Below are 25,086 nucleotides of genomic sequence, written 5' to 3'. Positions count from 1 at the left end.
GAGCATTTTCACACTGCACCCAGATGCTGTCAATGGGTCTGTCATCGCCACATTTCCACTGCATGGCCATTCTCAGCCCAACTTCAAGCAAAACTGTTTCCATGGCAAAACCCAGGGGAAATGTCATCATTTCACAGCTAGATGGCTGGTGCCCTGAAATTTCACAATCTGCAATTTTGGGAAACGGTGGGAATTCTAGCGTTAACAGGGGAGTTGGAAACCATGCTAATGGCCCAGCCATAGGTCTCTTTCAGCTGGTGCTTAAAGTGATCTGAAAAAAACAGGGGGGAGCTGTCAGATTCTGGGAACAGCAGCTTTGGTAAGAAATTGCTTAAAGGTGCCCGTCAGCGACCCTGCTCGACTGTGTGCAACCCCTGCAATCCTCCCACCATGCCCACTTTCAGCGCTGCCTTCAGAAACACAACCAATGTCCTCCTATGCTCAGAGCTCCTCCTTACTTCAGCCAGACACCTCTCAGCTCAGCTCTGTGCCTGCTGAGTGAGGGGGTGAAGGCATGGCTATCACCGTGAGGTACAGAGGAAAAGTAGAAGTGACGAGCAAGGTTAACCAGGCCCACAGATGGGGCGGGGGGGGGGGAGGGGATGGGAGAAGCAAAGGCGGCAACTGCCCAGGGCCCCGGGCAATTTAAAAGGGCACTGAGGCCCCTGACTGCCACCACTACTGCAATAACCGTGGCCAGGAGCCCTGGGCCCCTTTAAAATCGCCCAGGCGGCCACAGGGCTCCTAGGCATGTGTGGGGTGGTACCGGCGGCAGCGAAGGCAGCCAGGCAGACATGTAGAAGCCCTGGCCATGCCAGAAGAGTGTGCCCAGCAGCTCGCTGGGCACCAGCCAGTGCAGGCACAGCACCACCCAAATGTCAGGTGGACCTTTCTAGGGGGCCCAATGACTATTCTGCTCTGGGGCCTGGGATTGCTGTTGGCGGGCCTGAGGTTAATTAGCACGTTTCTCTTTGCAAAGATCCACTCTGGATCCAAATTTTCCTCAGTGCTCTGGGGTGTTCAGATCTTGGGGAGATGGAGTGTGGGGGACAGGACAAGTTCAGCCCATTTAGAGATATAGGAGCCAGCAGCACCGTCTGGATCCAGGTCTGAACACTTCCTTGAAGCCCAGAGGTGTTTGAACCTGGAGTTCTAGATCTATGGTGTTACACAACTTGGCAAATAAAAAACAATAACATCCATAATTCTGCACGGGATCAGCTGAGACAGACATCTCTGTTATAGTCTGTCTTTTTCGTGGCTAGTCTAACAACAGGGAATCAGCTGAGACTGACTTAGTACCCTGGGATCCAAGGTGGGATGGGAGCATTCCGATGGGTGTCAGAAGTGCACGTTAGACTGAGACCGGGTGTTCTTGGGCGCCTGAGAGCCCGGTAACCCCGACTTGGGCAGGTTGGGGTAGATGCTGTTACCATTTTGGGGAGAGCTCCCACTGAGGTTGCTTCCCAGCATGTGCTTTGTCTCCCAGCCTTCTTGGTTTTCCTTCACCAGTGGGTCTAGGTTCCGCTGGAGCAGTTCTTCCTGCCTGGGCTGTTCCTCCTATTACAGAGGGGAAGAAATGGACGTTTGCACTGTCAACAATTTACCAAGACCACCACCAAAGGCTCCATCGCCACCGTTGGAGGGAACCTGGGCCATGCACTGGGTTGGCTGCGCGCTTTTATTGGGGTCTCCTCTCCAAGCCCCATATACCTTCCATGGGCCACCAAGGGCTTGCAGATTAGCCTCATCGGAGTCTTTTTTAAAGGTGTGCAATTCCTTACTGCAAAATGCTGCTTGCAAGAATGTCGCGCAAATGCACATTTCGAAGGGAATGCTCAGGCAAATGTCTATTCACTGGAGCATTCCCAGCAGCTGTGCTCACATGGCCATGCTGAGAGTCCTTTGTGGGTTTGGCAGTAGTTCTGAAAGTGCTCCGCAGTGGAGAGAGGTCTGTGTACAGGTGATAATTAATGGGCCAGATGCCACTAGTGGATGTGGTCTGGGCATTAGGGTTGGAACCCTGCAGGCAAGAGGTTTGGTGTCACATTGACCCTTAAGGAAAAAGGCTTGTTCTTTCAAAGTGCTGAGCACTACTATAGGAGCAGGGCCTGGAAGACAAGCCACTAACTGACCCAAAGCATTCAGGCAGGGAGAGACCCCCCAGGCCAGTCGGATGGGGACATGGCCTGCTTGCCAGGATGTCTGTCTGAGGACAACTGACCTTGCTGATGTTGTCGAGCAGCTTGCCCACCAGGTCTTTCCTCTGCAGTTTGTTTCTCTCCAGCACCTCCAGCTTGCTCACCACTGAGTCGATCTTGGACACGATGCTGCTGATCGAGTGCTCCAGCTGCAGGACCCGTCGCAGGAGGCTGCAGAAGAGAGCACGAGCCCTTGTAAACCTTCTCCTATGACACAGGACAGGGTCAGCAGCAGAGAACATACAGAGCCTGGCCAGATCCCCCATGGGTGTCAGCTGGCAGAGCTTCAGCCCAGTCAATGAAGCTCTGCTGATTGATACCAGCTGAGGCTCTGGGCCTGTGGCTATGCTTTCAGCTGTGGTTAATGATCATGCTTAAGACAAATTATGTCCCAAGCAGATTAACCTCTGGCCAGGTAATGTGGATGGGGCCAAGCTATTTCCCCACATGGTTAGGTGAGCCTCCTGCTCCAACCTCTGTCTCAGTATGGCCCTACATGCCTGGCCCAGGATCATAGAATCTCAGGGTTGGAAGGGACCTCCGGAGGTCATCTAGTCCAACCCCCTGCTCAAAGCAGGACCATTCCCAAACAGATTTTTGCCCTAGATTCCTAAATGGCCCCCTCAAGGACTGAACTCACACCCCTGGGTTTAGCAGGCCAATGCTCAAACCACTGAGCTATCCCTCCCCCCGATCCTGCCTGCTGTGGCAAAACCAGGATCTCTGGACTCCCCGTGCTATGCGTTAAGCCCTAGACTGTGCTACCTTTTTGGGAGAAATAGTCCTGCCCTGCCTACATCCTCACACCTGAAGAATAAGGGCCAGATCCTCAGCTGGTGTAAATCAGCGTCATTCCTACACAAATCCTTCTGGCTCCACTGGCTGAGAGTGCCCATTCCACCCTCTGACCTGGGTCTGTAGCATGACCCCCCACCCTTGCAGCAGCAGATGGAGAGATTATTCCAGACACATTCCAGGAAATTACAAAAGGGGCTGGACGTGGCCTGGCCTTTCTGTGCGTGGTGGGGGAACAACATGACCAGGTCATGTTGGAAAGGTTTCACACCCGTGAGGCACAGGTGGATGTAGCTCCATGACGGGGCAGAGCAGCAGGAAATCAAGCCCTTTGCTTTCAGTTGCTGGACTAGCATCAGCAGTGACCCACATTTGGAATTCTTCCTCAGACACCCAGGTGGACTTATTGGCGTGATTGTTCTTTGCATCTGCAAGGGTCAGATTCTCATCCAGGTTGTTATCACCGTAGGATTTGCCCAAGTTCTCAATCTCTGCATTCAAAGCAACCTAGAAGACAGAGAGAGAGAGACATACACACATGGAAAGCTGGTTGTAGTTCTGGCCAGACTTACCAAGGAATATTTAATACATAACAACACTGGCTGTCAAAAACTCATCTTCCCTTGCGGTATATGCAGAGATGCAGACATGGCACCCACTTATTTGACATGCCTGCCCCAGGATCAGGACCCAAGGAATTTTGGAGATTGAATGGTGTCAAAAAAGGGTTCCCTTCTCAGCCCACACCCCCATCCTTTACCCTTTTCTCCTCTAGGTCATGCCTCATTCGCTTCTGTTCCTCTTCATCAAGGACCTGGTTACCGTCTTTGTCAAATCTGGAAAAGGCTGCTGTGATCTCATGCTCGGCATGACCCAGCCTAAGACAAGATGCAAAGAGAATGGACCCAAGAAGACACAAGGCAGAGCAGTTCAGTATGTTTAGGGGAACAACATGACCAGGTCATGTTGGAAAGGTTTCACACCCGTGAGGCACAGGTGGATGTAGCTCCATGACGGGGCAGAGCAGCAGGAAATCAAGCCCTTTGCTTTCAGATGCTGGACTAGCATCAGCAGTGACCCACATTTGGAATTCTTCCTCAGACACCCAGGTGGACTTATTGGCGTGATTGTTCTTTGCATCTGCAAGGGTCAGATTCTCATCCAGGTTGTTATCACCGTAGGATTTGCCCAAGTTTTCAATCTCTGCATTCAAAGCAACCTAGAAGACAGAGAGAGAGAGACATACACACATGGAAAGCTGGTTGTAGTTCTGGCCAGACTTACCAAGGAATATTTAATACATAACAACACTGGCTGTCAAAAACTCATCTTCCCTTGCGGTATATGCAGAGATGCAGACATGGCACCCACTTATTTGACATGCCTGCCCCAGGATAAGGACCCAAGGAATTTTGGAGATTGAATGGTGTCAAAAAAGGGTTCCCTTCTCAGCCCACACCCCCATCCTTTACCCTTTTCTCCTCTAGGTCATGCCTCATTCGCTTCTGTTCCTCTTCATCAAGGACCTGGTTACCGTCTTTGTCAAATCTGGAAAAGGCTGCTGTGATCTCATGCTCGGCATGACCCAGCCTAAGACAAGATGCAAAGAGAATGGACCCAAGAAGACACAAGGCAGAGCAGTTCAGTATGTTATTAGATTCTAACCAGGGAGTGTCACTGGGGTACCTGCCTTGGGATAAGGGCAGTGCATTGTGGGTAAATGCAGGTTAGAAGAACCAGAGCTGGGTGACATTTTATGGCAGGAACTTTTTTTTATTTGGCAAAAAAACGCAGATTTGACAACACCCAAAACGTTTCAAGAAGTCGTGTCTGTTTTGCCAAATTGTGGTGGGGAAAAAAAATCTGAAAAAGTTGCAGTGTTTTGTTTTGACATTTTCCAGATGAAACTTTTTGATTTTGGGGGGTCAAAATGACGGTTTGGAAATCTTCACATTTTATAGGGTTTTTTTAAAATGTAAAAATGTGAAATCCAAGCCAAATTTTCTTCAACCTTCTGATTTGCGCAAAAATTTGAAGTTTTGGGTCAACCCAAAACAACCACCTGCCCCAGTTTTTCAGTACTGCCCGTGAGCTGAAAAATCCATTATTTGCACAGCTCAAACGAGAGCCACAACCCAATGTCAGCGGAACAGGAATGAGAATGGCAGCAAAATCCCATTTATTATGCAGCTTTAAACGGAGGAGGAGAGGAAGAGTTTGCTGGTGAGAATTTAACGCTGGACTTTTCCAGTGCCCGGAAGTGAGCTAACTGCTTCATGGGGAGAAGGCTGAAGAGCTTAGAGTCTAAATTCATCAGGTTAATTAAAGGGCGGTAGCGAGGTAATAATTAATGGGGGTAGCAGAGTGAGCTCCAGATAGAGGGGACAGATCAAGGCAATGTGGAGAGTCAGGGGAAGCCGAGGCTGGAGAAGCCAGGTGAGTGGGTGGGGGAAGAGGTGGCTAGAAGGTTGGGCAGATCAGGTTGAGATGGTCCACATGGACGACACTGAAAACCAGCATGGCAAGCTGGAATTAGCCTCCATGCTGGCTGAGGAGCAAGGGGAGGTGGTAGTGGATATGGGCTCATGTGAAAGCTGTTATGTTTCCTGTACATAAAAGATGCAATAGGTAGCTCTCTGCCTAGATTTACTGCACATTAAGGAAAACAACAAAGAAAGAACAAATGTAAAGAGCCCATGAGAAAGAGACTGTGCCATGCTTTATAACGTTCTGCATCTGAACTGACACACAATGCGGCAGCTGCCTTCCACCACCTCACCCCACTCCCCAGCAGGGAGGGATACTCCTCTGCTTGGAAAGGCACAGGACACAGACAGAACCCAATCATCTCTCAGATACAGAGCTGGCCCATGCACCACAGCACAGCCCTGCTAGCTTCTGGAGCCATCACTCTGCATTGCCTGGTATTTAGGGCTGGATCCACAGCCAGTCTGAATCAGTGCAGCTCCAGTGACGGCAATGGAACTACGTTGATTTACACTGGACAGGGATCTGGCCCATAAATGACTAGGGTTTAGAAAGACCAAAGGAAGGGCACGTCTGAGCATTGCAGCAGAAATGTAACAAACGTTAGGGGAAGCTCGCAAAGAGTGAAGCAGAGACGTTCTGGGAAATCGGGGCCCTGTAACCGACCAACTTACTCTTTCAAACTGTTCTTAAAATCCTCAAACTCTAGCTCCTTTGTCCCGTTCTGGAGAGCCTTCTGAACGTCCGAAATCCGCTCTTTCTTCAACTTCAGCCTCATCAGCGTCTTGTGGTAGCCCTGGGGTCAGAGATGCCCATGGAGGTTTAATGAAGATGCAGGGCAGACAGAAGCAAAGCCGAGATAGCTGTAAAACACTGCACAGGTGCCAGATGATACAGGTAACACTGGGATATGTTAGTCTTGCGTGTATGCAAGACTTTCTTCACTGACTGAGCCACCTTCCTTCCCAAGCCAGAAGCATCATTGCCCTAACACAGAACTTCAGCGGGGGCAGACTCCCCACACCTCCTACGGCCTCAGCTAGGGGAGGCTTCCGTCTGCTTCGGCTGGGAGAGCTGCAGCTGCTGATGGGCAGTCATCCAAGTCAGGGTCTTGACTGCGATCACTCACAGGGTGCCCGCCCAGTGCAGACACTGCATAGGCAGAAAGGGGCACCACTTCGTTGATTCCAATGGCGGGGAGGATGGTTCTGCCCAGGTGGAATCTGAATAAGACCTCAGGATTTGCCCCCAGGGGAGAACCCTGCTCACATCAGCTGTCTTGAGTCTGCCTCTTCCCCTGGCTCCGATCAGAGGGCATCACCTCAAGGCTATCTGGAAGCATTTTGACTGCAGTTGGGCTCTGGAGGGAGCGTGCCTGCCTGCCTTTGTCTGAGGAATAAGTTTCCCTTGGCCCCTTTCTACGATCCCTGTTTCCACTTCCAAGCTTCTCTTTCACTTAGGTGGAAGAAAACCACCTTTCCTTTGGAATGAAACAAATGTGCTGTGGATTTCAGGACATGGCCATAAGCATGCTGCAGAGCAGAGAGATCAGCACTGGTGGCAGCTATTGCTTGGGAATTTGGGAGTCTGGAGGGAGAGAGAGGCTCAAGCCACAAAATGCAGACCCAGCTCTCAAAGACCCCAAAAGTTCAGGGCTGTTGGGAGTTTGGCCAACAGGGCCAGCCATGTTTGGATCCAGATGTGGAACTACTCCTGCACCCCGGGATGGATTTGGAGGCTTGGCGGAGGCCCCTCTCTAGTACATTTCATGTGAATTTGGGACCTGTGGTGCCGCATTCACTCTCTGGTGTGTTAGGACAGCGCAAGCTGGGGGTGATGGGGCTCTATACAACCTGCTTCAGGATGTCTGAGAGCTGCAGCTCATTCTTCTGGTTTGAAAGCTCCTCCTTGACTTCTGAGTAGGTGTCGTTGATGATGGCCAGGAACATGTTCTAGTGAAAGGAGAAACTAGCTGAAGCAGACTGAGCCATCTGGCCTGCTCGCGCCAGTTCTTTTTCTCCCTTATGGCCCCAGGGAGGTGGCAGCATTTCAGGAAGGGGAGGACGGAAGGAGCAATTTGTAAGTGACTTTCTGTGGTCAGACAGCAACACTGCCTCACAGCACAGTATCTGTCAGCAGGGATCAGACAAACAGGAAGCCGTTCCCACCCGGTGATACTCCCACTGAAAACACAGGGCCCGGGGCGAGGGGACGGTGACCAGAGACCAGCACAGTGCTCCCTAGAGAGGAAGGGGGCTCATGCTTATGGCACTGGATCAGGACCCAGGACACCCAGATTCAATTCCAGGCTCTGCAGGATTCTCTGTGTGGCCTTGGGCCCAAATCCACAAAGACATAGGCACCTCAGCCCTGCGATGCACAAAGCCCCAACTTAGCTGCCACCCGACCTTGCTGGTGCCTGTGTTTCTACCTCTGGGTGTGCACACTGCTGGTTCAGGTAGGTGCCTGGGTGCCATTCTTACAACCAGGTCCCAGCGTGAGCGTCAGGCCAGGTGAAGATAGGTGCGCTCCTGCCGATCTCACCTGATAGGTGTGCCCTGAGCATGCCTAATGCCACACAGAAGGTCTGGGGAGGCAAGGAGGTGGCAGCCTCCCCTAGCACCTTTCGCTCAGTGGTTAGGGCATGTGAGAGACCCTGGTTCAATTCCCCCTCTACGTGCTGAGGAGAAGGGATCTCTCCCCCTGGCCTTGCATAGGGAGCCTAGGCACCCAGCCCAGGGTTCATGGATTCCAGCGATTGCCAAGTCACCTTGGCAATACCCAAGTCCCTTTGTGGATCTGGGCCTGAATCTCTCTGGGCTCCAGTTCCCCATGTGCAAAATGGGCAAGTTAATAATGTGCTCTTGTCTGTCTCCCTCTGGGTGTCTGTCCAGCACATGGCCCTGATCTCAATCTGGTCTGTGCTGCTGCAACACACGGAACAATAATCTTCATTCTAGGCAGAATAGCCCCTTTCGCTTACCAGCAGCACAAAGAAAACGAAGAAGACGTAGGTGACGAAGTAAATGGGCCCCAGCACCCTGTTGGCATTGTCGATGGCATTGTAGTCAAAGTCGCCAAGTATGATCCGAAATTGGGTGAAGCTAGGAACAGAAAGATCCAAGGTCAGCACCGCACCTACAGTGTATCGACGACACAGCTTGACACGTATTAGAGAGTCAGACACTTCAAGACGATTCGCTGGCCGTTTCACAGGGCTGAGCCCTTGAAACGTACCAACATGCACACCTGGCTGTCCATGCATTTCCTGCCTTTCGATTTCTGCATGAGATGGGTCTACTGTGCTCGCTAGAGCTGAACATACCATTCGTTCTGCCAGCACGTTAGTGGTTGAGTTTAGCCTCGCTCTGCAGGAGGCGCCCACGCTGCGGTGATCAGCATGGAGAATAGAGTGCTACGATTGGCCTGAGATTGTCAAAGCTGTCTGATGGATTTACATACATATAATAATAGCTCTGAGCTCCATCTGAAAAGCACAAGATCTCAAAGTGATTTACAAAGGAGGTTGGTACGCCCATTTTACATTTGGGGAAACTGAAGCACAAGGCAGGAACATGACCTGCTTAATGTCACCCAGCAGGCTAGTAGCAGAGCTAGGAATAGAACCCAGGTCTCCCAAGCCCCAGTCCAGTCCAGTGCCTCTTCCACCAGCAACACTGCCTCTCACTGCATTTCCCTTGAAAAGTTCAACCATGGTGATCATGTATCGTTCTCATGCCTCTAGGAACAATATTATGGGATTAGAAGGGTATAGGTGACAGTGTAGCGGGGTGATCATCCCGCTCCTGCCCTGAGGGGGTTAAAGCAGCCCTGGGAGAGGGCTGGGGTGGGGGAAAAGCTAGGCTGATTGGAGGAAGCACCCACAGGTGAGGCCACGCCCCAATCAGGCCACAGCTGGCCCTATAAGAGGGCTGAGGGCCAGAGACTGACAGACACACTCTCTCTAGCTTCAGAGGGAGAAGGACCTGGCTGCCTGGAAGCAGAGAAGGGTACCTAGGGTGGAGCAGTGCTGGGGAAGGGCAGAGGGAGCTGGGGAGCTCCAGCCTAGCTAAGCCCCAGGCTTCAGGCTGAGTTAAGGGCCCACAAAGGGTACTGGGACTGCAGAGGGGCAGCCCACAGATAGGCAGAGGCAGCTGGTCCAACCCCCCCATGCCAATGATGAGTGGTTTGCAGACTGCAGTCTGCCCCAGGGAGCGGAGGCTAGATGATGACTGGCAGTAGCCACTGAGGCAAGGTGGGGCTAGAGGGTTGGGATTTCCCCTGCGTGGGGAGACCCAGATTGTGGGTTACTGCGGGGCCAGAACACTGACATAGAAGAGCACCCAGGTCCGAGAGGGACACGGGGACCAGCGGCAGGTGAGACACAGGCCTGCAGAGGGCACTCAGGGCTGGAAAGCGCTAATTCCCTGGACGACCAGCAGGAGGTGCCGTGCTGGTGAGTCTTTGCCCTACCACAGACAGCAATTAAGGTGCAACTGAGCTGTAGACTGTGGCTCAGAGATTTTGCAACAGGAGTGTGATTAGCAATGCTGTGGATGATGTGTGAGCCAAAAGACAATCCAGATCAGTCTCCTACAGCTGGGCTTATTGAAGCAACTGACAAGAGGCCAAGTGAGGTCCCATCCAACATGCAGATGAAGTTTTACTAGCCACAACCAGGCAGCCCTGGGTCCCTGACAGTTACAGACAACATTTTCCCCTCCCTTGAGGTCTGTGGAATAAAATTCTGCTCTGCGCCCTTGAAGGGGGAGTCCATAGTAGTGTTTGGCTAGCATGGCATGGCTCTGTGTAAAAAACCTATCTACAATTTCAACCCCGGGGAAGCTTTTCACTTGACACTAGTGTTAAACAGTGGTTCTCAAACTTTTATATTGGTGATCCAGTTCACACAGCAAGCCTCTGAGTGCGATGCGCCTTATAGATTAAAAACACTTTAAAATATATTTAACACCATTATAAATGCTGGAGGCAAAGTGGGGTTTGAGATGGAGGCTGACAGCTCGCTGCCCCCCATGTAATAACCTTGTGACCCCCTGAGGGGTCCAGACCCCCAGTTTGAGAACCCCTGGGTTAGACTATGACCTTGAAGAGTCAAGTGAAGTAACACGACTCACCTACAATTCCATCCTGTCTATCATCGTGTCCGACTGGAACCGGAGCTAACCGAGAGCAGCTGCTACGATGCTAGACACATCTCCAGCTACACTGACTGCAAACATCATGTGAATTAACAGGACTGAGGTCATGGTCCAACTCAACCTCCCGTGCTAGCCAAGCCCACCCCGGAGCCGGCAGGGGCCCAGTGCAAGTCTGGTTGGGGGATCTTCTCCTGTGGACGTTTGGCCACGTGGAACTGAGGCCCTCAAACGCATTTCACACAGGCTGAGCAGCTGTCCAGTGAGATGGACGCAGCTGACAGAGGCCGCTGGCTGGACTGGATTTGGAGTGGCGCCCTAGAGGTGAAAGCTGTGACTTTTGCTTTAAACTAGAAGCCAGGGAGTTGGAGTCTTCGAGCCGCAGCAAGAGGGGACATAGAAAAGGTGGATGCAAAGGAATCCATTGGGAGGGGTTAGTTTTTCCTAATATAAGTGAAATATCCCACTTCCTCCCTCATTTCCTGAGTAATTGTAATGAGAGTAACCCCCTGGATTTCCAGCTGTAGCGTGGATCAGCGATTTCTCCTCCCCCTTTTATTTAGGTGTTGTGAGGAGGAGTGGATTTGCTCTGTGATCACCGGGTCTCTTTCTCTCCCTGCCGCACAAACAAGTTCCCAAGCCAAGTTCCCTGCCTAATCCTAGTGGTGATCACCCACACACTGAGCTGCAGGCTGCTGTCACTTGCACCTTCCTGGCCTCATGACTGCAGTATGGCTGTATGGGTGTAACTGAGCTGAATTTGCCCTTGTGCATGTCGTGTGCAGCACAGATCATCCTGCTGGGGGGACAGGAAAGAGGTCTCTCATTTGAATTAGTGCAGTTAGATCATTAATGGTCTCATCCATAACCCTTTGAAGTCAACGAGAGTCTTTCCACTGACTTCTATGGATGTTGGATCAGGCCCCGAGTCTTTCCCCAAGTGACGTAGCCAAGAGGCAAGCAACAACCCACCTGCAGCAAAACGCACACAGCCAAGATGCTCAGTGCACACCACCTGGAGCTGGAGTGGAGTTGCTCAGTATGGATCTAGAGAGGAATTTACCCACCATGCTTGGGTGTACTGGGGCCAGCAGGGCTGAGGAGAGCCAGAGCTGGTTGGAAAATGGAATTTCCGTTCCATGGGGAAGTCTAACATCTCTAAAACTCTAAATCCTGCATCCTGCATCTCTAAATCCTACATCTGACTAAGTGGGTATTCACCCACGAAAGCTCATGCTCCAATAAGTCTGTTAGTCTATAAGGTCCCACCTTTGCTGCTATCTCTAAATCTGTTTTCGTTCTGCCCTGAAAAGTTGAAATCATGAAATTTCCCAAAGACTGAAAATTGCAAACAACTTCAGTTCAGGGCCACCAAAATGCCTCCTTCAAGAAGGTTAAAAAAAAAGTTTCATTTCCATTAAAGGGAATGCAGCTGACAATTCTGTTAACAACAAATGAGAAGGAATAGGAGCCAGCTCCCTCTCCGAGAGCTGCATTGGCTCTGCAGGGACTGACATGCAGTGACAACAGAGGGGTCTCACTAAAACTGAGCAGCTGTGACTCTGAACCCACCCAGGGACAAATCTGCTGAGAAGATACTGCCCACTTGTGTCTGCCCAGAGAAGGACTGCACTCGATGCCAGAGAATGAAAGGGAGGCAGGAAACGGTGAGTGGGGAAGGGAAAAGGAGAGAGAAACACACTTACATGCATTTAATAAAGGTGCTAAAGTTTTCCACTTGCGTCCCAAAGAGAAGGTAGCCCAACTGGGCATAGGCAAAGAACACAATGAAGAACATGATGGCAAAACCCAGGATGTCCTTGGCACAGCGAGCCAGCGTGGAGGAAAGCTGGGTCATTGTTTTGTTAAAGCTAATGTACTTGAATATCTAGGGGGGAAAAAGACAGAGGTAAGGTAAGATGTGGACATCTCTCATATACATGCATACACCGAGTTAATAGTATCGCTACAAGAAACAATGCAGCAGGGCAGAAGAGAAGGTAGAGAGGAAGGATGGTCCAATGGTTAGGGTGTCCAGGAGGGAGACTGGGTACAATTCCTGCCAAAGACTTCCTGTGTGACCTTAGGCAACTCACTTAATCTCCCCATGCCTCAGTTTTCCCCATATGTGCAATGGGGACAGTAGCCCTGCCCTACCTCCCAGGGGTGTTGTGAGGATAAATGCATTACAGACTGAGGCGACGAGGGCCAGATAAGCATAGAATACAGAGTACAACCTGTTGGCTTTGTACCAAAGGCATGTTGCTGCCTGAGTCTGCAATGGTCATTCAGCAAGGTCAGCACTGACCAATGGTCGTTACCAGCTGCTGGCTGTTGGGGCACCGATATGAAAGGAGCTGGTTGTCTCAGCCCAGCTCTTAGTGTGTCCATGTCAGAAAAATCACCACAAAAATCGGCTCCAATTATCATCCTTCTTGACAACGTTGGCAGAGGTGCCAAGATCAAGTGGGTCTGGAAACTGGCCTTCCCTTTTGTCCTAGAAGGGGTCCTAGCAGGGCAGGCTTGGGCTGTTCGGGGAAACTTTCTGTGCTGTGCGGCTTGTCTGCTGTGCGGATAAGATGACGTCTCTCCAGGGCTGTGGATACGGAGCTTTCCAGGAGCACTGCGCGCAGAAGGCGGGGCTCCGATTTCTCCGTGGGAAATGGCTTTTCTAATGGGCAGATTTTGAGTGGGGATTTTTTGTGGGGGTAGGGTAGGGGGAGTCTTAACATTTTATTTTTTACAAAAATAAAATGGAAGGAAAATTCAAAAGCAAAAGTCATTTTGAATCGAGAAGCGAAACCTTTTGTTGCAAAACAATTGGAATTAAACATTTCCACTTTGGGGGATTTTTTTCTGTAATTGTTGGGATAAAATTACGTGGTACTCAACACCATAATGTCCCATTTCCTATGCCACAACTCCCAGCTCACCCCATCTCTCCGGAGCACAGACCCCGTGGTGTGCAGGGCTTCCATGCGGAGAGCAGGACCCGAGGCAGAGATATTCCTCTCCATTAGTCTGCCCCATTACCACCTGCATTTGCTCCTCTCTGTCCACACCAGGGGATGGGAGATTAGAGCCCCTGAACTGTGGCCTGCTGGGTTCTTTCCCCACCGGCTGTTCAGATGGCAGTCTCTCTCACGGGAGCCCATGCGGTACCTTAATCCAGGCGAAGAACAGGTTGACTGCGTTCATGTTGTTGTACTGGGTCTGCCAGAAAGCCAGGAACTCAAAGTCTGCATAGATGTCAGGATGCCTCAACAGCTCTCCCATCAGCCTGTTCACCTCGATGGTGCGAAAGATGTGGAACACAATGGCAACGATGGACAGCTGAAAGGAGGAAACGGCCTGTGTTACTGCTGGGCCTCCAGCTTCACTGGGGCTAAAAACCGCAGAACTCCTTGGTATCGGTCCATGGGGCTATTCCACTGGAGGGGGTGGTAGGAACACATTGGCTTAGCCCCTCATCCAGCCAACCACGTGCTCCAGGGGGAGATCTGCAAAGACACCGAACTGCTATTGAAAGTCACAGCCTTAGTGCATGCGATTGTCTCCTTCTAGCAGTTCAGTGTGAGATTAGGGAAAGGTCTGGGCCAGTTCCCCTGCTCTTAACTTCCCTTTTGCTTTTCCATCTTTGCCCCACCTCCACCCCCACTCACCAGTATGACCACCACATCCAGGATGTTCCAGACACTGGTGAAGTACTGGAGCCTGTGGATACGCAGCTCCAGAATCTCCTCCACCACGTAGTAGAAGATGAAGACGCAGAAAATGATCTCACAGGCCACAATGAAGAAGTCCCAGGTGCTGACATATCGGATGAGCTTCACTGTGCGGATTTGCCAGGAAGGGATTGCACCACCGGTGGCTGGAAATTCAACTACTAACCTGGAAGGGGAGAAGGAAACCCAGAATGACCATGAGACTGTTGTATGTTCTTGAGATGCACTGGGCTCATCCCCTCCTTCTGGGAGAGTCAGGCACATATATATGGCTTTTTCAATCATCTCCGCTGCCTCACGGCGCATGGAGAAGGGAACCAGGGACCAGTGAAATGCCGGTGGTTATGGTGGTAAGATAAAGGCTCCTTATTCACCATGCGGCAGCTACCAATAATACTGACGCTCAGATCCTCAATGGGCATCCAGTCTCTAAACACCTGTGAAGACCTGGGCCTGAGTCCCTAGCCTGGGTGGGCTCAGACTTTCAAAATGGCTCCACACGCAGCAGCTCCCAGGGACTGCCTCTCAAGAGGGATACGTACAGCACCTAGCACAGTGGGGCCCCAAACTGATAAAACGAGGAGCTGCTGGCCTGTTGGAGGGAGTGGGATCTGGGCAGGTGAAGGATCTCCTGGGGAGACTGGATGAGAACGTAACAGTTTATTTGGATTGTGTCCAATTTTCATGTGAATAATGGACTGTTTACTGATTGCTGGCCAGGGAGCACTTCCCTAGCAGTGCTTTCTACCAGCTACGTGATACTTCTCCTTAGGCAATAGTTACATTAGGGACCCATAATTCTGCCTGCCCTGGCCACAGCCACCAGGAAGAGATTTAGCTTGGTTCATCTATTGCGGGTCTTTATGGTGCTTGAAATCATGGCAGTAGCTGGCATCAAAGGCGACGGGGCTCAGGGAAGGAGATGTCACCCCCTCCTCAAAAGTCAGAACTCATGTCTCCTCCATCCCTTCTGGTTAGAGAGGACTGGGAGCCAGGACTCCTGGGTTCTCTCCCCAACCCAGCCTTTAGCTCATTATATGACCTAAGGAAAGTTACTTAATGTCTCTGCTGCAGGCTCAGAGGACAATAAGGGCCTACCCCACAGTGGGGCACAGGGGCTGAATTCATTAATGTAGTAAAGTGGTTGGAGAGCCTTGGATTAAAGGTATCAAGGCAGGGCAGGGTGTGAACGTCCTGTTTTCAGTGCTACGCGGTGGGATTGAGGATGAAAGGGTCTCCACCGCTCTCCACCTACCTCAGCACGCAGAACAGGTTGATGTTTGCGTTATACACAGAGAAGTCAATGAAGATCACCCGGGTGCCCCGGTCCAGCCACAACTTCTCCTTCAGGACTCGCAGGGCTTCCGCACTCTCCTCCCGGGTCAGCTTGAGGTCTATGTAATATCCTCCCCCGCTATAGCTGGTTAGTCGGCCCCAATGGGACGAGCCGCCCAGTTCTTCCTCAGAATGGTACCTCCACCTGCACAGGGAAATCCACAAGCCACTCTTGAGGGGCAACGGGACCCACGCTAGGGCACAGAGTTAGGACACAGGGGACCAGCTGTCCCACTCGGTGGCTTGGGGCAAACCACTTCTCCTCCTGTCCTTTGCCACACTGGAGTATTTAGACTATAAGCTCTTCAGGGCTGGGGCTGTCTCGCGTTGTGTCACTATCTGGCGCCTAGCACAACAGTAGCCCCCAGTCACAACCACTGCTACAAGGCATTGGCCGTCACAGGCCTAGCCACGCCGCTGACCCCTGCTGGCCTTTACCTGTCACCTTTCTCAGGGTGGAATCATGTGATTCTCCCACGCTCAGACTGGGCCCTGGCCGCAGTCCCCTGTGATCACCCTTGATTAGGCAGCAGGTCTGATTTATCTTCAGCGCCTGCCATTCTAGTCCCTCCAGCAGCAATGACAGTGGTGCTGCCCAGTGATCAGACAGCCTTCTTTAAAGCAAAGTATGATTTAGGTAGAACTACAACATTATAGAGAGAACAGACTTGAAAACAATGAACAGACGCACAAGACTGTTCAGGTGTGTGTGACAGTCTCTTCCTGTCACTCACAAACCAGTTCTCCCCCCTACCCCTTCTCTTCAGGGAGAGATTTCTTTAAAATCTGTCATGTCCTTTTGATCACTCTGCTTCCCAAAGACCAAGTTACTTTTTAACTGTGTCTGGCTCACTGACTTGCTAATCCCAGCACTGGCAGAACAAGCCTTGCAACTTGCTGGAGACAGGATATAGACTCCCCAAAACTAATCGTTTCCCCCTTTGTCTTGTAATTGCCCTGCGACTGTTTACTCAGAGGTTGCTTACCAGGGTCCATTGAGTGGCTTCCCTGCTTGTTTCTCCCACAGTCTTAAGATAGAACAATGCTTTCAGACAGGCAAGTCTCATAACCCCAGTATACAGCAAGTTCACCATACTGACCTAGTCACATACAGTGTTAATCAAAATGATCACATCTAAGTATTCTAGGACTATAACATGGTAACTCCACAACAAATATCCTAATATGAACCAAGGGTGAGAAAATCAGACAGTCTAATAGCAGGTGAACTTCAAAATGTTTTGCAAGTTTGGTTCAGTTCAGATAAGCATCCAGAAGTCCCAGTTCTTAACTGAATGATCCTAACATCTGGGGTTGGGCTGAGAACAGGCTATCAAGACCGATTGGACTTGGTTCTATTTCATGGGTCACAGATATTATAGGGGAAGTAGGGGGTTTCGTGCCCTCACTGCATCTGGTCCAAAAATATTCTCTCCCAGGACTGTGTCTTCATCAACTTAAACTACAAATACAAGAGTCTCAACCTAAGCTTTCTCCTGACATGGCAGTTCCTAGGGTTTTCCCCAGCAGGAACCTCTTCTGCTCCAGCCTCAGAGAGACACTGAAGCTTTTTTAATATCCTTGGTCTGGAGCCAATAGGACCCACCTGGTCTGGCTGCCAGTGGGAGTCAGAGGGAAAGCACTCTGCAGGCCTACACGGGATTCTCACCCCCAACATCCTGTTACCCATGGGACTAGCCTTTCGCATGGTATTTTAGCAAAAGTTGGCCAAAGTTCTGGCAAAAGTCAATCAAAGATTTTCCAGTGCAAAGGAGTTTGGTCAGAGGGGCACACTTACGCAGTTCCATTTATGAGCCCGAAGGGAACTCTTTCCTCCTTGTCCTCAGAGTACACATCATAGCAGCCTGAAATGTCCTCCTTAAAGTTGTCGTGCACCACACACGAGTTGTTCTTCACCTTCAGCTGGCGCAGACGTGGGACACCGAGCAGCAGATTCTCATAGTAGATGTAGGACTGGGTGTTGTGAGCTAGTGACTCATTGTTGTACCATTTGGTCCAGTACAAGCTATCCAGCAATGGGCCTTGGGTATACTGCAAAAGAAGAGGAATCAGGCATCTGGCTCAAGACAACTACCCAATGGGATGCCCCTGAAAGCTCCAGGGACTTGTCACAACCAGGTGTCAGCTTGTCATGACACCCTGGCCATTCCCATATTGCTAAATAGTGGGGTGGTATCAGCTGTATCGTGGCTAGATGGAAGGGGGATGCCTTTAGAAAAGGGGAGGATGGGATGGAAAATGGTGAACCAATACCCAGGTGCAGTGGGGGAAAGGCAGATCCATAGCTCATGGTAGAGACAGACAAAGGCCACTCGTTACAAGCTATTTCTAGCTGTCTGATCAGCACAAGAGGTTGTGGTGTCTCGCCAGCATTCACGCTGCTTGTGCCATATCATTTCTCAGCTTGTTCTTTAGAAGAAATCTGATGGATCCTATGCACCTGTTCCATCGTTATTCATTACTCTGATGAAAGCTGCAGGGACTTGCAATCAAATTCCCTCAGGAGTCTATGTAGGCTGAGAGCCAGGGCCTGATTTTCACACCAGTTAGGCATGCAGTTATCACACATAAATCAGAATCTGGAGAAAGATGCAGAAGCTCTAGGACCAATTCCCAGCTCTGCCACAGACTTCCTGTGGGGCCTTGGACAAATCACTTAGCTTCTCTGCGTCTCAGTTCCCCATCTGTAAAATGGGGATAATAGCACTTCCTTTCTCCCATCTTTTGTCTGTCTTGTCTATTTTGGTGGCAAGTTCTCTGGGGCAGGGACTGTCTCACCGTGTGTCTGTACAGCGCCTAGAGGGATCTCAGGGCCTCTAGGCAACACAGTAATGGAAATAATTCCTGTGCTCAAATAGCTAGATATGGCTGGTGAATTTTACGTGTGCAAATGAAAGTGAATTTTCTACTGTTCACGCAGGAAGGGAACTAAAACTGACTGTCACAGAAGTCAGTCAACAGGCAGAAGCAAATGGAGCAACCACACACTGCCCAGAGGGACATGGGCCAGCACAGGGATGGATTAGATGGCATCCGTGTGGGCAGATTTCCATTTCCCAGCTGTACTTGGTTGTACTCACCCCCCAGAACTCAGCCATGCTACCGATGGACTGGAAGGACACCCCGCTGTCCGAAGGGGTTTGCAGGAAGAGGTCGGACATCACTTTGGTGTAGTAATAGGCATTTGTACTGGTCATTCCATAAGTCACTAGGAGAAAACAGGAGAGTGGGGGATGGTTCCCCTTGCACATGAATATTAGAGACTAACATTAATATCAGCTCTACCTTAGTAGAGGTGAGTTTGGGAGGAAAGTAGAGAGAATGCAGAAGGAAGAGAGGAATTTGATGCTCAGGGACTCCCCAAAGTCCTCAGCAAATGTATTTCTGAATTCAGAGGGGCCTCTCTCACTGGGGATGAAATCTATTTCAGAGCTGCAGTGGCTTGGCTTGCTGGCCTTCTCCAGAGCAGCAGGTTGTATGCAAGCAGCCCAGCTGGACAGTTTTGAAAGGGTCTCCGTTTTACCATAGAGAAGCACCTAAACTGAGCTCTTAAAGGGTGACAATGCTTAAAAACAGCAGCAGCAGCAGCCAACCTATCTGCTGTGTGAGCAGGGCTGGGACTTTACACTCACCTTGAATAAGGGGCAGCCTGTCACAAAGCAGCCCAGGAAAGGAAATGGGGGACAGTCATTATTCCTTTCCAGGTCCCCCCACCTTGCTCCAGGGACCTGCTCCACCCTCTGACCCAGGAAGTCAATGGGACTCCTTACCTCCTTAGGGTTACACATGCACCCAAGTGCTTTTCTGCACCAGGGCCGGGGCATAGATAAACATTTAGCACCGGCTGCAGAGGCTCATGGTCTAAGCTTTTTGAGGAGCCAGGTTTTAATCCCAGGTGATGACTAAACTGATGGTGGTTATACGTTGATGAAGAAACCTTGCCGATTACAGCTCTGCTTACTCATCCACTGTCTTACACAGGCATTTTGCCATGCATAGCCATTGTTCAAGTCCTAGGATTCATAAGTGCATAGATTCCAAGGCCGTTCGATCATCTAGTCTGACCTGCATATCCCAGGTCAGAGAATTTCACCCCGTTACCCCGGTATTGAGCCCAACAACTTGTGCTTGGCTAGAGAGGGATCCAGCCTGGATTTGAAGACTTCAAGGGACTTCCCTTGGAGGGAAGCTTTAGATTAGTTTTCACTCAACAAGGATCCAGACCGACGAGTGGGATCTAACACAAATAACACACACACTTCTCTCCCTGGCAAAGAATCAAACACTGCAAATTCTAAGACCTGTCCCTCAATGAAAGGGCTTCCTGAAAAAGCAACCAATGTTCAAAACCTGACTTCTGCATGACTCAGAATAGGTGTGTGTCTAAGTCACACTGGAAGACTGATTGGGATGCCATCCCCCTGCGCCTGAGCGATAACCACCCCGTTTGGTACCTTTGTGTATCTGTTCTGCCACGGGGTGCATGAAATATAATCCACTGCACCATGCAATGCCACAGGTGCTCCTTTGAGATAACAATGAACCTTCCCAAAGCAAACAGCAATTGTTCTGCCCACACAAAGTACATTACTATTCGGTACAGAGCTGCATTAAATCCACCCCCGAGGACAATGTGAGCTGCCATCCCCGTTATCATCCTAACCACCCTTCCCGCATGGCCCATCGAGATTTAAAGGGGAAACGTCAGCTCCCTGCGTGTGTTTGAACAATGTGGCTCAGATTCCAGGAAGCTTCGAGACCTGGCTGTTTGCATTTGTCCTTTGCCCTTACAGAGCTTCCTGGCGCAAATCTGAGGAGGGGCTCTTGTGGAAATCTGCAGTGGCTTGATAGAGGTTAATGGCCAGAGCTTGCGCTGAGGTCTGGGAAGCATGGCTTAAAAGCAGCAGATGCCAAGTCACCTAGTGCAGAGGCCTTGTGCTGATGTCTCAGATGCTGAGTGCCCCCTTCACTCAGGATGTCTTTTTGGGCGAGTGGCACCTGGGTGTGAGCAGTCACTCTGCAAAGCCATACCCGAGAGTCTATGTCCTCATGGGAGTTGTGCTCCCCTGGGTGTGTCATTGGCACATTTGTGAGCACACCCTGTAGTTTCTTGTACTGCAGTTATCTGAGCTGCTCTGATTCTTTCCCAGTGAATTGTGGGAGAACTTGTTAGTCCTTCTGGCTAGATAGAGGGACTTGTGGGAAGGTGCTGAAGGAAGGACTATCAGCATTGCAATGGTTTAGCCTGTGTCCACACTGCAAAGTGGGTGGGTTACCACCCCACATGAAAGCCTCACTCAGGTTTTAGCCAATAGCCCCGGCTAGGGCAGTTAGTGAAAGCACCACCAAAGTCGGGTGCAAGGGTTTTGCATGTGGATGGGAGTTAGGGGAGACACCTGGGTAAGAACCTGGGCAACTCTGAAGTGAAGAAATACTCTTCTGCAGGACTCCTCCATGACGTGTTCTTCTCTCAGGAGCCAGCTGGTGGGGTTTGTTTCTCTGACAATCCCAGAAAGATGCATCAGTGAATGCACTGGAGTTGTTAGAGTAGAGCAGTGGCCACCAGGATTCCTGGGCTCTCTGCCCTCAATTTGCTGTCTGAACTCAGACACGACACTTAGGCCGTCATTTTCAGAGGTCCTGAGCAACTGCTGCTCCTGCAGAAGCCAACTGGTGCTATGGGTCTCAGCCCTTCTGAAACTCAGACCCCTTAACTACTTACTGATGCCTATGAACTGGGTCTGGTGGTACTTAACTCCCTTGCAGGGAGCTTGGTGAGCGTCAGGTAATTGTCTGCAGAGGCCATTGGGAACACTGGATGGAGGGTGCCATGGGAGCGTAGAGAATCACCACTAGAGCTAATCAAAAATGCCCTTTCCTCTCCCCTGGGTAAATTTTGAACATTTTTCTTCATTTCCCCCCTAAAATTTCCTATGAACCTTTTTGTCAGTGAAAAACGGAATTGTGAAACCCTCAAACTGTGAGGATTTTTTTCAAAAATTGAACATTTTTTTGAAAGCCAAAAATGTTTCTCTCCCCTGCCCCCGCCCAACAAAAAAAAATCCGGAGAAGGTCAACTCACAAGAAAATGTGTATGCTGACCATTTTGATGAAAACATTCCAAGCTGTTCTAAAGATTGCCACGATCTGGCATTGACCAGCTGTGTAATAAATTAGTGTATTTTCCCCTCTACCGTTACATGATGTCCATATTTTACTGGCTTAGTTAAGAATGTGCCCTCCAGAGCTCTGGGTGCACATACGAGATATTAAACACGCCATAAATTAGAGCCAAGATGTCCAAACCATAAACCCTCCGAAACAGAGTTACACACATGGACACAGACCCACCCTTGAGCCATCTGGGCAGCTACTCACGTAGGCAGATATCCACCAAGAAGATGACATAAACCAGCAGCTCTCGCAGCGTGGTCTTTACATACAGCTCTCGGTCTTCAGCAGTGTTTTCAGTCAGAGTTGTCCCCCAGAGGCCTGTTAAGCATAAAGCAGCCCCAGGTGAATTTAGGGTGAGATTGTCAGAGGAGTTAGCTGCTCAGTGCCCATAGAAAGGCCCTTGGAAACTGTTGGCATCGCAGACCCACTGACTAAAGTGCTGCAGCACAGGCAGGGCGGTGAAAGTGTCACTCATCCCAGCAGAGCATGGGTCCTTGTGCTCAGCTAGAAGCTGGTCCACATAAGCGGATAAGACTCTACTGAAGTGCCAGCTGAAGGGGGTTGTTCCTTTAGCTCAAGTGGTGGAGACTCATGCTTTTCATGCTGAAGGGGCCTGGTTGAGGCCCTACTTGTTGACAGTCCAAGTGGGGCCATCTGACAAGCTTGTCCATCCCATGCTGACAGCATGCCTCAGCCCTGATCTGGCGGGATATGTCTAGTCAGTCATCCTCTCTTCCCTGCTGGTAATCGCATCCCCATCTGCACCATCAGTCTGCACAACACCACTCCCCTGCCCTCTCAACTGAGCCCCTCAGTGCCTCTCCCCTCCCTCTCTGCCTGTCTCCATCAGGCCCTGTCAGTCCCTCCCTCCTGCCTCTAGCCTCCTTCTCTGTCCTCCGCCCTTCCCATCAGGGCTCGGCAGAGGCCGCAGGAGAACATTCTCCCTGTGTGACGGCCAGCACACAGGTGGGGGGTTGGCAGGAGGCAGATCAGGCCCCATCAGCGTGGCGGCAGCTCAGTGGGACGCTGGCCCTGCCAGGTCTCTGTATGTGGAAGAGCAAGTGCCTGGCAGGGTGGGAAGACGGCACCTGACAGGCAGCCTCACATGTCCATGCGATGACATTGGCCATCCAGGCAGGACTTCCCTAGCTGAGCTGCATCCAGGCCAGGTGCTCCAGGGTCAGCATGGGCCTTACTGTGTCTCTCCAATGACACCCAAAATCTCTGGGCCTGCGTGATGCACAAACCCTGAGGAGCCCCTGGAGGAGATGATCCTGAATCAAACACTTTGACCCCAAACCCTGGGGTTGCAGGAAATTGAGCCCCAGCTCCTCCACGGGTGTCAGTTGATGTGGCTCAATTTACTTCAATGCAATTTACACCCCGGAGGGGCTGGCTCCAAGGAGCTAATTCTGTATCTTGAGGCCCTGGTAGAAGCAGCTCATTGAGCATCGCCTAATGCTTGATCAGGCAGAATGGAGCTTTTTCCTCCAAAGACCCTGACAGCAAGCAGCTAATGAACTGCCTGAGTCCATTAAAGCGCTTGCTCGTTCTCTCTCTAATGGCTCCTTTGTGTGATCACTCAAACTTTCACCCACACATGTCTAAACTTCCACTTGAAAGCTGAGCGGCTTAATCCACATCAGTAATCACAATGGTTCTCCCTCCTTTCATATGGGCCCAGCCCTTGTACACACCTGGGGCAGAGAGATGGGCACAGCTCCGCCTGATCAAAGCCTGAACACCCTGAGTGCTCTCTGACAGAAAGAGGATGGGCATTTGCTCTGGAGTGTGCCAACATGGTGCAGTGGTGTGCACTCCCTCCCTGCTGTCCCACGGCAGCTGAGCAGAGCAGAACAGAGAGCATTCTGCTCTGCATCGGCACAAGCAGCAGCCCAGACAGTTTGCAGTTTGCCCCTTTGGGTCACATGCACTTTGAGACCAGCTGAATTACTATGCGTGTGAGCGACTCAGTGAGGCAAACATTGGCTTGAGGTGTCTTCAAACCAAAGATGGGTTTCACATCAAAACCCTGCATGCAAACACCCCTGAGCTATGGGGGTGGAGGAGGGAGTGGAAGCCAAATCTAGATCTGGAGCAAAATTTCACAGCTCTACCAGGTCAAACAAAACTCTGGATGTGAGGAGCAGCTCAGCCTCAAGGAGGTTATGCACTTAAGGCACTGGAGAGGGATTCAAGGGATTGGGGTTCAATTCCTGGCTGTGCCCTAAACTCTTTGTGTGACCTTGGCCAAGTCATTCTGTGGTTCAGTACGTCGCCTCAAGCTGGAATTTCCCAGTGCTAGCTCTGCTGGAACTAGTGCCCTAAAAGCAGGGTGTAGCTGCAGCGGCATGAGTGACGGGGCAAGCTAGCTACTCCGAGTACAATCCCATTGGAGACCATAGGCATGTACTCAGGGCAGCTAGCCCCTGGGACTGCAGTGGCGCCACGCTCTTTTCACTGCGCAAGCATGGGTATGTCTCCTCGAGCTGGGATACCTTCTGTGTTTGTGCAGCACCTGGCATAGTGAGGTCACTAAGCCCTACTGTAACAATCAACAACCACCACCAGGCAGTAAAGCGTTAAAGAGCTGGATCGCCACCATGGAGATGGGGCCTCATCTCACCACCAGCCCCTTGCTTGCTGTCCTAATGTTCTGTGCACATGTGAAGAGGTACAATAGGGTCAGCCAGGGCCGATGTGCATTTCAATCTGCTCTAGTAACCCACCACAGGTTCCTGTGCACAGGACGTGGGGTTTGCAACACACTCCCCCAAACCAGTGTGGACTGCAATAAGGGCTATAGGATTGGTCTTTCCTCTGAGACAGCTACTGAGTTGCCATGCTAGGCTCTGGATCGTGTCCCAAGTGTCAGTCCTTATATATATCTCTATATCTCCCTTAGCTGCTTCACAGGGAAGTGATACCTAATCATAAATAAGAACAGGAGTCCTTGTGGCACCTTAGAGACTAATACATTTATTTGAGCATAAGCTTTTGTGGGCTACAGTGATTATCAATTGCTTTGAAATCTTTGGATGCCAGAGGCGAAAGAATTGCTGCAGGTAATGTTAATAACAGGAGCAAGCAGAGCTACGAGGACATGAATACCCTGTTTCCCAAAGGAATGAGATTTTGACATTTATCTTTGTTGCAATTAGGAACAAACCCGCAAATGCCTAGAAAAAACAT

The 25,086-nt window shown here is 50.7% G+C and overlaps 1 protein-coding gene across 3 annotated transcripts in view; it reads right to left on the bottom strand.

The window, feature by feature from the left end:
* Positions 1-671: 671 nt before the first annotated feature.
* PKD2L1 (polycystin 2 like 1, transient receptor potential cation channel) overlaps positions 672-25,086 on the bottom strand; it is a 33,518-nt gene continuing 9,103 nt past the window's right edge. For 2 of the 3 annotated variants that reach the window (XM_039482708.1, XM_039482706.1), the window contains exons 2-15: positions 22,099-22,212; positions 18,801-18,928; positions 17,498-17,751; positions 15,620-15,844; positions 14,302-14,530; positions 13,802-13,972; positions 12,346-12,527; positions 8,467-8,587; positions 7,337-7,435; positions 6,158-6,279; positions 4,469-4,586; positions 4,079-4,215; positions 2,225-2,372; positions 672-1,560 (exon numbers count right to left, since the gene is read on the bottom strand). In XM_039482708.1, the coding sequence (XP_039338642.1) occupies positions 1,342-1,560; positions 2,225-2,372; positions 4,079-4,215; positions 4,469-4,586; positions 6,158-6,279; positions 7,337-7,435; positions 8,467-8,587; positions 12,346-12,527; positions 13,802-13,972; positions 14,302-14,530; positions 15,620-15,844; positions 17,498-17,751; positions 18,801-18,917 (2,142 nt within the window). In that variant the 5' untranslated portion in view covers positions 18,918-18,928; positions 22,099-22,212 and the 3' untranslated portion in view covers positions 672-1,341. The remainder of the gene's footprint in view (positions 1,561-2,224; positions 2,373-4,078; positions 4,216-4,468; positions 4,587-6,157; positions 6,280-7,336; positions 7,436-8,466; positions 8,588-12,345; positions 12,528-13,801; positions 13,973-14,301; positions 14,531-15,619; positions 15,845-17,497; positions 17,752-18,800; positions 18,929-22,098; positions 22,213-25,086) is intronic. The other variant, XM_039482707.1, reaches the window with a different exon arrangement.

The sequence above is a fragment of the Mauremys reevesii genome, linkage group 7 (assembly GCF_016161935.1).
Source record: "Mauremys reevesii isolate NIE-2019 linkage group 7, ASM1616193v1, whole genome shotgun sequence".
Taxonomy (NCBI): domain Eukaryota; kingdom Metazoa; phylum Chordata; order Testudines; family Geoemydidae; genus Mauremys; species Mauremys reevesii.
This window is presented reverse-complemented; position numbering and strand designations above follow the sequence as displayed.